Here is a 16,187-nt window from a genome sequence, read left to right on the forward strand (position 1 = left end):
ATGTGAAGTGTGCGTATGACATCAGTTCCTTTCTGACGATGTAAGAAAACACCATGGCCAGAAGCATCTTAGGAAATGGTTTCTTTTGGCTTTTGGTTCCCAAGGGTTAGTTCCGGTGATGGGGGTACAGCGTGGCAGCAGGTGGCTGGAGCAAGAAGCTGGCTGATGACATCTGAAGCCACAACAGGTAACAGAGAATGAACTGGAAGCTAGGTACACACACTGGTGTGTAAAAGCACAGATTCAACTTTGGCACATGGTGCCCTACCTACGCCCTGTTTCTAATTCATAGATTCTGGATATCTTTTTTTTTTTTTTAAGTCCTAATTGGGTGTCTGGAGCAGGGTCTGCGGAGAGGCCCAATTCTCCTTTCCTAGGACGGAAGCCCGAGATAGCTGGTACCATAGTTCTCGATTATTTTATTGCTGTTCCTAGGCCAGTCCAAGAGGTGCCCAACCTCTGCGTCTCGGGTTCAGCGTCGCCTCTGTGATATGACGTAGCCTGAGGCTGTTAAGTGCTCAACAACTGTCACTTGTCACCTTGGGTAGCAGTGGGCATATGAAGGACTGGTCCCCGTGCCCACAGGAAATGAGATGGGTCACCCTTTCCCCTCCTTCCGCTGTCCTTTCTCGGGGTCTTTATTGCCTTATGAGTAGAGAGGCTTCCCGGTGCACGAGCCCCACATCGAGCCCCACATCGAGCCCCACATCTAGCCCATTCATCCTGTGCCCCATTTCCCTGTAAAACCCCCTTGCAGAGGAGCTGGGTAAAGAGGGATTTCAAACTGGGCTCTGCTGCTATTTTTAAAATGAAAACCATTTCAGGAAACATGATTTTCCTTGTTTGTGTCTGAATCTACTCAACAACAAACTCTGTCTTAATGAAATTCTGTTGCATTCAGAAAAGTTAAGTGTATTTCAATTCACTGGGGAAAAAAAAACACTATTGGCAGTGGGGAGGAATGAAACCAGGGTTTTCGACGCTCACAGATCGAGCTCTGCGCGGCTTTGTGCCTGACAGGTGGGGTTTTCAGGGGCAGGTCCCCACTTCTGACGCTGACCCTGTAGCCACCTACGGATGCTTCCACAGGTTCCCCTAGTTAAAGTCTCTTAACTCGATGGATCAGCAAACGCTGCATTTAAAATGGGTCAGAGAAAAGTTTACCAGTCATTCCAACACTTGATTCTTATGCTATCTCTTTGTGGGGCTTTTCTTTCCCCCAGGGAAAGAAAAACAATGGCTTGGGCATATGGCTCAGTTGGGGAGCACATGCCCGACACGCCCCAGGCCGTAAGTTTGATCCCCAGTACTGCAAAATGATGGGGGGGGGGGCGGGAAATGAAATCGGACCTTGTCATCACTGAGATCAGCTCATGCTATTTTAACTCAATCTAGATGATGCTTAATTGGCCATATAATAGATTTGTGGTTGTTTGTTTGTTTGTTTGGTTTTCAAGATAGGGTTTCTCTGTATATGTAGCCCTGGCTGCCATGAAACTCACTCTGTAGACCAGGCTGGCCTTGAACCCGGAGATTGCCTGCCTCTGCCTCCCCAGTGCTGGAATTAAAGGCGTGTGCCACCACCACCCTGCTAAGAACAGATTTTTTTTTTTAAAGAATACATTTACTTAATGATCTACAAGTATGTCTGGAGGTCAGGCATCAACTTACTTACAGGAGCTGATTCCTTCCTTCCACCCTGTCTGTGGGTTCTGGGATTGGATCTCAGGTTACCAGGCTTAGGGGCAAGCATCCTTACTCACTGCGCCTTGCTGCCGGCCCCTCAGAACAGTGACTGCGTGATGTATAATCACGAGACCATAGCATGCATCAGACTTCTTTGGATTTGACCCTGCTGACCAAAAACTGATAGGGTGGCTTTTGTGTTTTTGTTTTGTGGGTTGCTTTCGAAGCAATCTCTCCTCCGCCCAACTCTGTGACAGTGACCGCTCGTGGTACCCACCCGCACCTGTCCACAGGGAAAGGCAGCACACTCCACCCCAACCCAGTCAACTCAGCCCGATGCTCGGAACCCACTGGGTAATGGTTTCTGAGGTAGGCAAGCAGCCAGATGGCCAAGGTTTGTTCTCCAGGTTGACTTTTTTAAGACCACATATTTTAGCCTCAAGAAATTGTCCAAAATGCTAGGAAAGCATAAATAAAATAGGAATTAAACTACAAACTCACTATACTTTCGTTACATTTATTTTAGTGTGTGTGTGTGTGTGTGTGTGTGTGTGTGTGTGTGTGTGTGTGTAAATCAGAAAACAACTTGTGAGACGTGGTTCTCTCCTTCCACCACATGGGTCCCAGGGATCAAACTCAGGTCGCCAGGCTGGTGACAGTCACCTTTACCAGCGGAACTGACTTACTGGCCCCTCCTTGTGCTTCTGTTAACACACCTGCCTCTAGAGGCAGCATGTCACCTTCGTAGGTCCGAAGAGTGTGTCCACTTGCCCCTAAGATGTTTCCTGCCTGAGGACCGAGTGCTGGGGGGACAGCTGTTGTGGAGGGAGAAGCAGACGGCTGTAACAGGGGCGAATGCTGGAGAGCGGCAAGTGGTATCTGTTCTGAGACTTAGTCCAAGTACCCTCTGCTTCCCTCGTCCTGCACCGTCCCTCAGTGGGGACCCTGGGGACATATTGACCACTCCCTTCTCTCTCAAAGAGCTGAGTACTGGTTCCTTCTGTGCCGCCCAGCACTCCACCTGCCCATGCCTGTGTCTTCATCGTAAGATAGACACTCTGCCCCTGGACTGAGTCCCCGGCCCATGCCATCCTACAGCAGGATGGGCAAAGCCCTTTCTACCCTTGACCTGGAGAGCAGAGTCCCGAGGCTGGATTTTCTCTGCAGTCGTCTGAGCTCCACTGGGTCATGAGTCCCCGTAGAGACACAACCTGTACAGCAAATCAGATTACTGTGAAAAATGGTGGCATCTTTCTCTCGGCTCTTCAAGGGACCGCAAAGCCCGGGGGAGCAATTCTTCATCCAGGAAAAAGCCGAGGACGTGGGCAATGACTAGGCGGTGCGCTATCAGGGATGTTCTGGACATCTCTTCCTGAACTTTCTCTAGGGAAGGTGATTCTTATCTCACTTTACAACTGAAAGTGATGAGATGGTGGTAATAATAACAAATGGCAGTGCAAGCCAGACGTCCATTGTATCAGCTCTGTGACTCTCACCTGAAGCTTCTTTAAGCCTCAACTTTCTCATCTAGAAAATGGACTACTCATAGTCCCCATCTTACAGGTTTGAAGTGAGGATTAAATATGATTTTTAAACGTGTAATTTAGCACAGAATTTACGTCCCGTGAATGTAGATGGTCTCGTCAATGGCTAGCCTGTGTCTCAGGCTACTTTCTGCCCCCCCACTCTCCCACCCCTCTACTCTCCCACCCCACCCCCTCCGCACTCTCCCACCCACTCCAATCTTTGATGCCATTGCTGGCCGCCCTCCACCTCGCTCTCATCTCACTCAGCCCCCAGTGTCTGTTCACCGTCTAGTCTCCAAGACTTCTAAGCACCCGACCCAGCCTTCACTTTTCGGGATGTGAGAGCTGAGATAGCCAGAGGTCATCTGAAATGACAATTGAAGCCAGGAAGCCAGCCAGGAACACATTCTGATTTTATTGTTTTACTTCAAAGCACCTTTGTCTAGGTGCCTACGGTTTTTTGTTTTGTTTTTTAATAAGCCATTTCCCCGAGAGCAAGGTGACAAAGGGTGGCCGTTCTGTCCCGGCTTGTAGCAGGTTTCACTGCCTTTGATTCACCAGTCTTTGAGCAGATCAAAGGCCTCTTCTGCTCACTTAGGATAGATATCCTCTTTTTAAAAAGTTATTTATTTGTATTTTATGTGCACTGGTGTTCTGCCTGCATGTATGTCTGTGTGAGGGTGTCGGGTCTCCTGGAACTGGAGTTACAGACAGTTGTGAGCTGCCAGGTGGGTGCTGGGAACTGAACCCCGGGTCCTCACGAAGAGCAATCAGTGCTCTTAAACGCTGAGCCATCTCTCCAGCATGATATATATCCTCTTTAAAGGTACTAAAATAAATAATTGGGGCCTGATTAAAAAACAGCCCATTCACTCTTCACAGGGAAAATTAAATGCTATTATTTTTTCTTCTAAATAGTTCTAAGTTTTTATCATTAGTGTCCTTTGAAACACATATGAGTGGAATTCTTGACTAGGTAGTATGTTCATAGTACCACTGAAAACTTTTTTAAAAATCAATTGGGATTTTTCTAAACAATTTATTTGTTTCTACTTTATGTGTACTGAGGTGTGTTTTGCCCACATGCTTATCTGTAAACCATGCATGCAGTACCTGTGGAAACCAGAAGAGGGTAGTGTACCCCTGGAACCCAAGTAACAGATGGTTGTGAACTGCCACGTGGGGACTGGAGACTGTACCTGGGTCCTCTGGAAGAACAGCTCGGCCACCTCTCAAATCCCAAATTAAATTTTAAAAATGTGTATATTTAAGGCTGGATGTGGTGGTGCACACCTTTAATCCCAGCACTCCAGAGGCAGAGGCAGATGCATCTTCTGTGTGTTCAAGGCCAGCCTGGTGTACATCATGAGTTCCACGACAGCCAGGGAGATGTAGAGAGACCCTGTCTCAAAACAAACAAACATTTAGAGCGGCAATATACAGGAGCATGTTTGCTTGTTACAATGACCCCAGCCTGCTGTTCCTCCATAACTATGATTGGTGTTCAAAAACAACATTGCCTCTAATTCACAGAAATGGTTTTACCTCAGAAAAAGTGAGTTCAGTATAATAAAAGCAATGAGTAAAATGATAAGTTAGTTCAGTAAGTACTAAAATGTGACAGTGTGCCATGTGCGGGAGACTGGGTTGACCTTTTCTCATAAGGTCATTTACTCTTTCCCGCATCCACAGGAAGTGGGTGCACTGTTTATGCCCGCCATGTCGACGAGGAACTCAGGGTTGGCAAAGTTAATCATTTTCCTCAGGCTACAGTGCTGGAGAGCTGGTACCAGGTGGGAACGGGGACCTGGTGAGGTTCAGTGTAGCATTTCCTCAGTACCCCTGTGGCCTGTTCATTCCCTGACTTGTAACATGGGGAAAGTGCCAACCCAGTCATTAATGGATATTTTTGAAGGAAAACCTTCCCATCCTGTTTTACATAGATCCCATACGGTCTCTGAAGCTGATAAAAGAAAATGAGCTCATCCCTAAAGTATGCATATGAATTAGCCGGACCTCGGGCCTGATGACTGACTTCGGGAGGCTAAAACCCTGCCAGCTGAGTTGGGTTTGAGAGTGATTAAGTGCCCGCCTCCCCATAATGTGGATGGTTTGCAAATGTTCTGATAAACCAGGGCATTTCTAGAAGTGCCATTTAGTTTGATTTTTGGAAGTTCTTTGCCTAAAATCTAAAAATTATATTGTCACCTTTCCTTTCATTTCTCAAATGAGTTAATAAACCAGGAAGTCTGGTCGTGTTGGGTTGTGGGGTGGAGTTTGCACATTTGTGTGTGTGTGTGTGTGTGTGTGTGTGTGTGTGTGTGTGTGTAGGGGCTTAAATAATTATTACATAGTCATTCTATTGGAAACTCTCAATCATAAATATACTAGGGAGAGGAGGACCCAGTGCCTTAAGAGATGACGGTCGAACGTCACCCTGATGGAGCCTAACCAGTCATTATTAAAATACAATACTCTTATTTAATCCTCCCACCGAGCGTAATAATAACGTGAAACAAAGCTGACTGGAATCGGGACACGATAGCGAGGATTCATGAAGGAGAAGGCAGGATCCTGATGCCTTTGCGTCCTAGCTTCCCCCTGCTTATGAAATTAGGTGTATTGGGCTGTGTGAGTCTTAGAAATGACGGCATGAAGAACCCGGTCCATGGTGGAATCCGGGCGTTCCACAGACAAGCCGATTAAGCTGGTGTGCCTTCCCTTCCGGGGCACGCGTTGGAGCTCCGGTACCCCTCAAAAAAGCCTGCATTGCCCAAAATGCAGATTCCCGTCTGCTCATCACAGAGCGGAGAGGAAAGGCCAAGCAGACGTCTGGCTTCTCGGTTGCAGCGAGGCTGACGGATCACCCCCCCCCCACACACACACACACACCCCTCCCCAAACGCTGCTGCATCCAAATGCAAGGGTGCAGCTGGCTTACCGCAGAGTGCCGCAGTTGAGTGTCTTCGGGGACAGACACTGGGGGGAAATCGCAGCCCGAGCACACCCGGGCCGCCGCCTGCCAACCTTTCTGCCCTGAGAAGCCAGCCAGCCCCCAGGCAGCTGGCCAATTTCTCGTCCCCCGTCCCTGGGGCTGGGGCTGCGAGGTGGAGGCTGGGTGGGTGCTCAGGTTGGGAAAGGCAGGGGCTGGGGGCGGGGCTTCAGCCCATCCCTCGGCAGGGGGCTGCAGGGTGGGCAGCCAGGAGGCCCAGACGGCCTGCCCGCCCCGGCAGGCTCGGCAGCTCCCGGTGCAGGTGGGGACGCCTTGCTGCCGTACCTGGCTGTGGCGGAGCATGTGGGCGGCCGGAGGCAGGCGGGGCCGCAGGCATTGCCACTTATGTCAGCTCTGAAATGAAAGCCGCCGAGGCCTCTGCCTCCGAAGGCTTGCAAGGGAGATCGGCACCCAGCAAATAAGAAGCCAGTCCTGGCCCTCAGAGGAGGAGGAGGAAGAGGAGGAGAGGCTGAGCATCCCTCTCCCGGTGTCCTTTAAATGAGGAGCGTGCCTCTTTGCTTCTGACCCTCGCTTACATCACTAACCTGTGACAGGCACATCTCCACGCCCGGTACCTGCTCCTCCAACAGCAGCTTCCAGTCCTCTTTGTATGCGGCAGACATGGCCAGCCAGCAGGATTCCGGCTTCTTTGAAATCAGTATCAAATATTTACTGAAATCCTGGAGTAACGGTGAGTAATAGAAAATAAGCTTTTTGTTGTTTTGTTTTCTGGGTGCTGCCAAGGTTGAAGAAATCAGATCTCAAGCGGACACATATGTTTGTGAGCTGAGGAAGTTTCTCTCTCTCTCTCTCTCTCTCTCTCTCTCTCTCTCTCTCTCTCTCTCTCTCTCTCCTTCCATCTGTTGTGGAAATCAAAACGTCAGAGTCTGAACTAGCCTTGGTCAACTTCGAAGGCTGCAGTAGAATTATAGTAGATTTTGCTTGCTTAAAATTTCCAGACTCCAGGGAGGGCAGGTTCGGCATTCCAGGCTACACTGCCTGCCTGGTGTTTATTTGGTTTGTTCAGGCTTTATCTAAATATTTTGTGAAGTGCAGTTTCATCGAAGGGGTGTGGCAGGGTGGTGAGTACTTTAGAATTGTTTTATTAGGGTATTGTCTGAAGAGAGACAACTACTTCGGAGTCCAAAACCTAAGGTTCATCTTTGCCAGGCATAGACTCATCTGCAGATCCTTTTGATCGTTCCCTGGTCCCCGTGGACGGTGTTCAGAATGCTATCTACTGCTAGCATTTCTGGAGATCCCAATTGCTCTAGTCCAAACACGCTTCTCTGAAATGTAAACAAGTACAGTTCTGACCCAAATGGTTCCTTAGACTGTAAGAATATCATGGTTCTGAAGTTGCGTTTCTGACCTATATAATTTTTTTTTTTTTTAATCAATTCACTCTTTCAAAAAGACAGCCTCCTGGGTCTGGGTCAAAATCAGAGCGAGGCCTCTGGCTGCTCTGGAGTATCTTGTGTGTTTCTGCACAGTTTAAAAGCAAAGCCTGTCCCAGCACCAGCTTTTGGACTTATTTTATACAAAAAGACTGCTGGGTCTTGCTGATGTTTCACTGTTTCAAATTAAATTTTTTTCCTAAAAATTATTTTCCATATTTTATTAGGTATATTTTAATTAATCTGCCTGGACTCTTGAGAGGTGACGAATGTCTCTCTGTAGCCAAAAATTGTTTTTATGTAAACAAACCTCGGCAGGGGAACTTGGGCTGGACCGTTTGGAGAAGAGTGAAATACTGCTTGAGGGTATTTGGGGGGTGCATCTCGGAATGACATCCCCAGAAGCCATTTTCCCTGGGTCACGGAGACCCACTGTGCACCAGGGGCTTGTCTGGAGTATTTCTGTACAAGTGGGAGGCCATTCGGGAGCAATACTGCTGTGTTGTGGAAGCCATAAATCATTTAACTTGGGTTCATTTTCTGTATCCCCCACACTCACAGATGAATCTTCCTTTGTCTGTCTACCCTTTGATTAGTGAAAAGAATTTGACGGACTGGACACTGTAGAGAGCAGTTTGTCTCGATGGATAAAACAAAGCAAAAGCAAACAAACAAAAATAACTCATAAGTTTGATATCAATCTGTGGATTTTAAACTCCATTTGGTTATTCCAAAGCCTGTTTCCTTTTGAGTTTTTGTCATGCCTTGATGGAAAATGATGCTGTGGTAGCACCTGATGGGATTTCTTTCAAACCCTCTTGTCTGTCTTCAAATGACTCTAGACAGAATAGATAATTGCTTCATCTCCCTATTTTTCCCTGAATCCCCACACCAGGAAATGGTTCAGAATTATTGTTCATCTCAACTTGTAGAGTATCTGTGACTCGATTTCAGTGTCTCCCGGTTTATTCAGCAAAGGTTTGCTGAGTTCCTTAACACTTGCCAGGCTGTGGGGTGTGTGAAAGAGACGGCCCCGACCACGTGTCCTGATTCCTTCATTTCAGGACAATGAAGTTGGTAATGTTCTTGGGAGTCGGGAGGTTCTGGATGGTTTATACCCCTTTCTTAAAAGAGGAAAGGGAAATATGCTCACTGCTTTCTCCCCCCCTGGAGCTTGTCACAACATTTACCTGTGTACAGCCTGGCATAGTTACCATCTCTAAGTTTTACATGTGTCCAGTAGCAGAGAAAGAGAGAGAGAGAGAGAGAGAGAGAGAGAGAGAGAGAGGAATTTGCCTGTACAAAAGACAGAGTGGAGAAACAGAAGCCCCAGGGCTTCTTCGCCTGTGAGCGCAGCCTTGGCTGAAAGGCTGCATCCAGGGCAAGCAGCTCACCGCGTGCTTGCGCATGCCTGGCTTCCCAGGTTGGCAAGGGAAAGATGCCCGCCCACATACCTGAACGGAGGACCAGCCCCCTAATGATGCGGTGGTGCTTATTTACACAAGTGCAGCAATTAAAAAGCAATGGAACACACTCTGTAGCTGCAGCTGACTGCCTTCCCGGGCAGTAGTAGAGGGAAGGATGACGTCATAAGCATTTACAGGTTAAGGTTTCCGTTTGATAGAGAGAGGGCACGTTGTGGGGCGAAATGTCATTTTGTATATATCTTTGTCTCATCAGAAGAATTAAGAAGCCAATTAAGCACACTGGTCGCTGCCTGGCGAGATGAATTGGTTTCTACCTGGTGGCTGCGACGCTTTCTTCTTCCTTGGCTAACACAGTCCACCCACCCGTCAGGCTGCCCTTTGGTTTAATGAAGCTGGGGCTTAGAGTGGTCTGATGTCCAGATGTCCTTATGCAGACCTCACCGATGGCTTTTTCTTAACCTGCTTGCACAACTCTCTTGTTCCCTGTACTTGTATCTATGCCCCTGGGTGTCCATGGCCAAAGCCACCCATGGGCTTCTCGGACACACTGGGACTATTCATTGGTCTTCTGATGTCAGACTCGGCTGCCCATCTTCCTCTGGGCAGTATCTTCCCTCTGTGCCCATCATCTGTCTTCTCCCTTCTTCTCTGCCTCTCTGTCTTCTGCGGTTCAGTAACGTGTTCCCACATCCCCGGCTGTTCACATCTCCACCCCATAATCTGGCAGGCTCACACCACAAATGACAGAGCCAGAGGGGCTTTGGCTGCCAATCTTCTAAGTCCTGTGCTTGTGTGGCCTCGGATTAGCCACTGCCTCTGCTTCCTCATCTGCAAGAAGGAAGCCAAAGTGATGGGTGCCTCATAGGCATGGGCTGTTCAACATGGAGCACGGGGGGGGGGGGGGGGATGGACATCTAACACACCATGTTTGATAAATGCTAAAATAATCCAGATGTATTCTGATGCTCATCTATGTCCTGAACCTACTTAAAACGTGGCTTAGATAGTTTCCTTCCCATCTCCTTGGCATCCTCCGTGGATTATTTGATGAATACTCAACACTTACTTCACCCCTGGGCAAGGAAACTCTATGGAGAGATGACAGTTAGGATTTACTTTCAAACTTTATCCCTCTCTCTGTCTCAACGACTACCAAATGCTCCTGCTTCTTTTTTAACTGTGTGCCCTCTAGCCATGTGGAGTTGGCTTGGGAGTGTCTCGGTGGCGGGAAGTTGCTTTGGCCTTTAGGACAGCTCCAGAAGAAGTTTGAAATGGTTCGCTTTCCGCTGCGTCGCAGGGTAGGAGAGTTTGCACAGAGAGACTGAGTGTGTGGGCTTCAGCGTCGTCTGAAAAGTCTAAATGGCTCCCTTGTGCTGCTAAGCAGCTCATGACTCCCAGGGAACACTGGCCCAATGAGATGAGTGAAGGACATTCAGAATCACCTGGCTCTTTCCAGAGTACACACCCTCCCTGTGGTACTCAGCCAGTCCTGCCACCCACCGAGGACTACAGCTCTATGTTCATTAACTCTGTCAGGTCCTTAGGCTCCCCCCATGTGGTGAACTGCTCTGGAAGAACTGAACGACCTCTTTGCATAGAGGTTGGTGTTCGCCGGCGTTGGCTACTGTTTTTCTAAGGAAGCTTGCACGTACGAGCAGAACCAGCTTCAGGGTTCTTCCAAGTTGTAGGGAGTTAATAAATACTTGATAAGTGTGGTGACTCACGCTCGTGATCCCATCACTTCAGAGGCAGAGAGGTCAAGGTTATCTTCATCTGTGTGAGACCCATTCTAAAAGAAAGAATGGAGAGAGAGAGAGAGAGAGAGAGGAGGGAGGGAGGGAGGGAGGGAGGGAGGGAGGGAGGGAGGGAGAATAATCCGTTCAGCACAGAAATGGGCCTTGATGATGCTGGTTGTCAGGCCAAGGAAATCCCAGGCAACTATGAACTGGCTGTGATGCCTAGGCGTATGGCAAGTGAACCTCCGGGGCGCTATGAGAAAGACCTTTTATAAAATCGGCTTAAAGATGTAGAAAATTACTATTAATAGAGTTGCCTGAACCTATCAATAGGTACAATTCAAATACAGACACATTTGGTGTGTGTGTGTGTGTGTGTGTGTGTGTGTGTGTGTGTGTGTGTGTGTGTATACTGATGCCGGTGCTGGTGCCGGGTTGGAATTCAGGGTCTCATGCAAGCTGAGCATGTGCTCTACCACTGAGCTACACCCCACCATTCGGTCCTTGCAGTGGAGGAGTGACCAAGCATTATTATCTGCATTCAGCTGGGGAGAGGCTGCTGCGTCCCTGTAGCTCACAGACAGCTGTGTGATGATGGCATCCCCTCAGAGGTCGCTGGGTCACTTCTGCTGAAGCAATTTATAGCCTCATGAGAAACAATACCCCACACCAGCATCCATGTCTTCTAGGCAGAAAGAAGTCTATTGCTGGGTTTGTCGTTGAGACAAATTGGAGGTGGTAGTTGGCAGGTCCAAAGGAAACTTGGGACAGATGGTTATCTGTGCTGCCTGTTGGCACACCAAAGCACATCCTGGTCTCTGAGCTCCCTCGGTATCACAGGTTCCCGTTACAGAGTCCATGCTGGCCTCCTGGCTCCCTCAGGGTCACAGGTACCCGTTACAGAGTCCATGCTGGCATCCCGGCTCTCTCGGTATCACAGGTTCCTATTATAGAGTCCATGCTGACCTCCTGGCTCCCTCGGTATCACAGGTACCCGTTACAGAGTCCATGCTGGCCTCCTGGCTCCCTCAGGATCACAGGTTCCCTTTACAGAATCCATGCTGGCATCCCGGCTCCCTCGGTATCACAGGTACCCGTTACAGAGTCCATGCTGGCATCCCGGCTCTCTCGGTATCACAGGTTCCTATTATAGAGTCCATGCTGACCTCCTGGCTCCCTCGGTATCACAGGTACCCGTTACAGAGTCCATGCTGACCTCTTGGCTCCCTCAGTATCACAGGTTCCCTTTACAGAATCCATGCTGGCATCCCGGCTCCCTCGGTATCACAGGTACCCGTTACAGAGTCCATGCTGGCCTCCTGGATCCCTCGGTATCACAGGTTCCCGTTACAGAGTCCATGCTGGCATCCTGGATCCCTCAGGATCACAGGTACCCATTACAGAGTCCATGCTGGCCTCCTGGATCCCTCGATATCACAGGTTCCCGTTACAGAGTCCATGCTGGCATCCTAGATCCCTCAGGATCACAGGTACCCATTACAGAGTCCATGCTGGCCTCCTGGCTCCCTCAGGATCACAGGTACCCGTTACAGAGTCCATGCTGGCATCCTGGATCCCTCGGTATCACAGGTACCCATTACAGAATCCATGCTGACCTCCTGGCTCCCTCAGTATCACAGGTTCCCTTTACAGAATCCATGCTGGCATCCCGGCTCCCTCAGTATCACAGGTACCCATTACAGAATCCATGCTGACCTCCTGGCTCCCTCAGTATCACAGGTTCCCTTTACAGAATCCATGCTGGCATCCCGGCTCCCTCAGTATCACAGGTTCCCGTTACAGAGTCCATGCTGGCATCCTGGATCCCTCAGGATCACAGGTACCCATTACAGAGTCCATTCTAGCATCCTGGCTCCCTCAGGATCACAGGTACCCGTTACAGAGTCCATTCTAGCATCCTGGCTCCCTCAGGATCACAGGTACCCATTACAGAGTCCATTCTAGCATCCTGGCTCCCTCAGGATCACAGGTACCCATTACAGAATCCATGCTGGCATCCTGGATCCCTCGGTATCACAGGTACCCGTTACAGAGTCCATGCTGGCATCCCGGCTCTCTCGGTATCACAGGTACCCATTACAGAATCCATGCTGGCATCCCGGCTCTCTCGGTATCACAGGTTCCCGTTACAGAGTCCATGCTGGCCTCCTGGATCCCTCGGTATCACAGGTTCCCGTTACAGAGTCCATGCTGGCATCCCGGCTCCCTCGGTATCACAGGTACCCGTTACAGAGTCCATGCTGGCCTCCTGGATCCCTCGGTATCACAGGTTCCCGTTACAGAGTCCATGCTGGCATCCCGGCTCCCTCGGTATCACAGGTTCCCGTTACAGAGTCCATGCTGGCATCCTGGATCCCTCGGTATCACAGGTTCCCGTTACAGAATCCATGCTGGCATCCCGGCTCTTCTAAACCAGCCTCTCCCTAAATTTCTCCAGCCCATAGGCTTCCGTACCCCCTTACAAGCCTGCTAGTTCAGCCATACGGTCTCTTGGCCCCCTCTTTCCTTTCTTGTCCACTCCTGCCCCCCACTTCTCTTGGCCTGGTCCAGTCTGCTGACCATGTTCAGTCTACGCCTTTGTCTCTCTGCTCTGGACCCTTCCATCTGGCAGAGAGCTTTTCCTCATACTTACAATAAAAACCTTCCCCTCGGCCATACCTTGAAGAGGTCACATCCTCACCTTATACATCAGGTGCCCAAACCCTCAGCTAAGTATACACTAGCGATTGTCATTTGTTTTGAATTGAAATGCACGATTCATTCAAATCCAGGCGGACCCTGCCCGAGCAGTCCCGTGTACTAAACACTGCCATTCTGTGGGGAACACTACGCTCAGTGGCTTATATAGGGCAGTCACATAATTATTCATCCCAAACTGGGACACTTCGGAGAGTGCAAGTTAATAATGATGCAAGGACGCTGTCATCTGAGACTACCTTTGGCAAAAGGGCCCAGATGTTGCTTCTCTGTTCTTTCCCATAGCGCTGTGGGCTAAATATTATCCACATTTTACAAACGGGGGGAGGGGGGGAGGATTGAAACTTGATTAGGTGCCATCCACCCCTTCCCCAACACTGATTGCATTGTTTTATTTATTCGTTTGTGTGTTTTAGAGTATTTTTATTTTTGTGTGAGTGTTTTGCCTGCATATATGTGTGTGCCTGGTGCCTGTGGAAGCCAGAAGAGGGTGTTGAATCCCCTGGGGCTGGAGTTCAGGAAGACTGTGGAACCACCATGTGGGTGTTGGGAATTGAACCCGGGTCCTCTGGAAGAGCCGCCAGCGCTCCTAACCACTGAGCCATCCCTCCGGCCCCCGCATTGTTTTTATACTTGCCAAAAGGACCATAGGAGCAAGAGCACTGTTGGGAACCTGGTGTTTTATAGGTATTTAAATTTTTATTGGCTAATACCTCTGCCAGCTCTTAGCCTCTGGCACACCCTCCCTCCCTCCCTCCCTCCCTCCCTCCCTCCCTCCCTTCGTGCTTAAGTGTGTACAATCAACCCCTCCCTCTCTCTCTTTCACACACACACACACACACACACACACACACACACACACACACACACCTGTTTTGTTGCCGCAGAAGAACTTCTCTTTAGGATAGGTCTCTTTGAAAGCCCTAAACTAAATTCTGCAAGTGTTCTCCATTTGTTTTTCAAAACTACAGAGCGATCTACCCCCACCCCACCTTTGCACCAAACATATGCACACATGTAATAAGATTACTTCATTTACTTATCTACTTATTTTGGGTTTTCAAGGCAGGGTTTCTCTGGGTAGCCTTGACTGTCCCAAAACTCACTCTGGAGACCGGGCTGGCCTCGAACTCAGAGATCTGCCTGCCTCTGTCTCCTGAGTGTTGAGATTAAAGGTGTGCGCCACCACCAGACCAGATTACTTCTTTTATGTTGATTCATTCCTACTCTGAGAAGTGTATGCAAATACTTAGCCAGCTTTGCAGCTGGGACTGTAGCTTGGTAGTGTAGTCCTTCTCTGGCATTAGGGAGACGCTGGATTTGAGCTCCAGCATTGATACTGATATGTTTGTAGATAGATAGATGATTGATAGATAGATAGATAATAGATAGATAGATAGATAGATAGATAGATATGTAGATAGATAGATTGCTAGATAGATATGTAGATAGATAGATAGATAGATAGATAGATAGATAGATAGATAGATAGATAGATAGATAGATGATAGATGATAGATAGATGGATGGATAGATATGTAAAATTAGAGCTCCAGTTAAATTAAACGAATTAAATAAAAATGTATGCATGCTTTAGCTTCTTTTAAAATGGTCGTTTGTCTCCATTCCTGAGGTTTTCTGAGGGGGACTGTATTTCTTTTTAGAAGCCAGTGGCAGACTCCTAATTGACAGTAGTATTGACATGAGGAAGAATGTCCCAATTTTCTTCTGGTCTCCAGGGCACTGGGCCCACATAATGCACAGATATACATTCAAGGAAAATACTCATACAAATTAAATAAATCTTAAGGGGGGTTGTGATTGTAATTCTGGTCTGAAAGGCAAACAGTGGGGGGCATTAAAGAGACATGACCTGAATAATTTTACAAGTGGGGAATCAGTCTAGAATGTTTGAGGAAGTCTCAGGGCTGGGATGCTTCAAGTGACAGGGGGTACCCTCTAAAAGACTTCTGTCTCAAGTCGTTTGGACACCCGTGACTCATTCATCTGCTTTGGGGTACAGTTTAAGGAGTGGAAAGGTTACAAACATCCTGGTCGTTGGATTAGTGACATTCTTCAGCCTTCTGTAATATTCAGTGTGAGATGGACTCAGCTCTGAGCTGGAGCTGGTGAGGAGGGACCGTGGCTTTGGAAGGGGCTGTCCCCTGACCTGTTCATGTCCCTTTGCCCAGCCCTCACTGGTGCAAAGCTTTCCATTTGTGTAGCCCCCAGTGGTCTGGTCAGCATCTATAGCTGCCTCGCCCGTTTGGATGAGTTGGCTACGACCAAACCAGCCCAGCCTCTTTCCAGTGACTGGATGAAGTTGATGACATTTAATTCTTCCCAAGTGCAATTTCCGTCTGAGGAGATCTTCCTATGGCATCATGAAGATACATTTTATAACATTTCAGGGCAGATTTATGTGAATAAATAATGTTCTTAGTTAAGTTCTCACCTTTGACTAAGGCTTTAAAAATGTGGTGTAGGGCTGGAGCGGTGGTTCCGTGGTTAAGGAACTGGCTGCTCTTTCAGAGGACCAGGGTTCCATTCCCAGCAGCACTTGGTGACTCACACCCATCTGTCACTCTAGTTACAGGGGATCTGATGTCCTCTTCTGGCTTCCATGGGCTCCAGGCGTGAAAGTAATACATAGGCAAATATGTAGGTAAAACACCCATACACATAAAAAAAACTGGATTAATACT

The 16,187-nt window shown here is 48.6% G+C and overlaps 1 protein-coding gene across 1 annotated transcript in view; it reads left to right on the forward strand.

Moving 5' to 3' along the window:
- Positions 1 to 5,673: 5,673 nt before the first annotated feature.
- Positions 5,674 to 16,187, forward strand: part of Fry (FRY microtubule binding protein) — a 254,501-nt gene continuing 243,987 nt past the window's right edge. The window contains 1 exon segment of the mRNA XM_028878084.2: positions 5,674 to 6,895. Coding sequence (XP_028733917.1) covers positions 6,826 to 6,895 — 70 coding nt within the window. The 5' untranslated portion in view covers positions 5,674 to 6,825.

This window comes from Peromyscus leucopus, chromosome 23 (genome assembly GCF_004664715.2).
Source record: "Peromyscus leucopus breed LL Stock chromosome 23, UCI_PerLeu_2.1, whole genome shotgun sequence".
NCBI classification, from domain to species: domain Eukaryota; kingdom Metazoa; phylum Chordata; class Mammalia; order Rodentia; family Cricetidae; genus Peromyscus; species Peromyscus leucopus.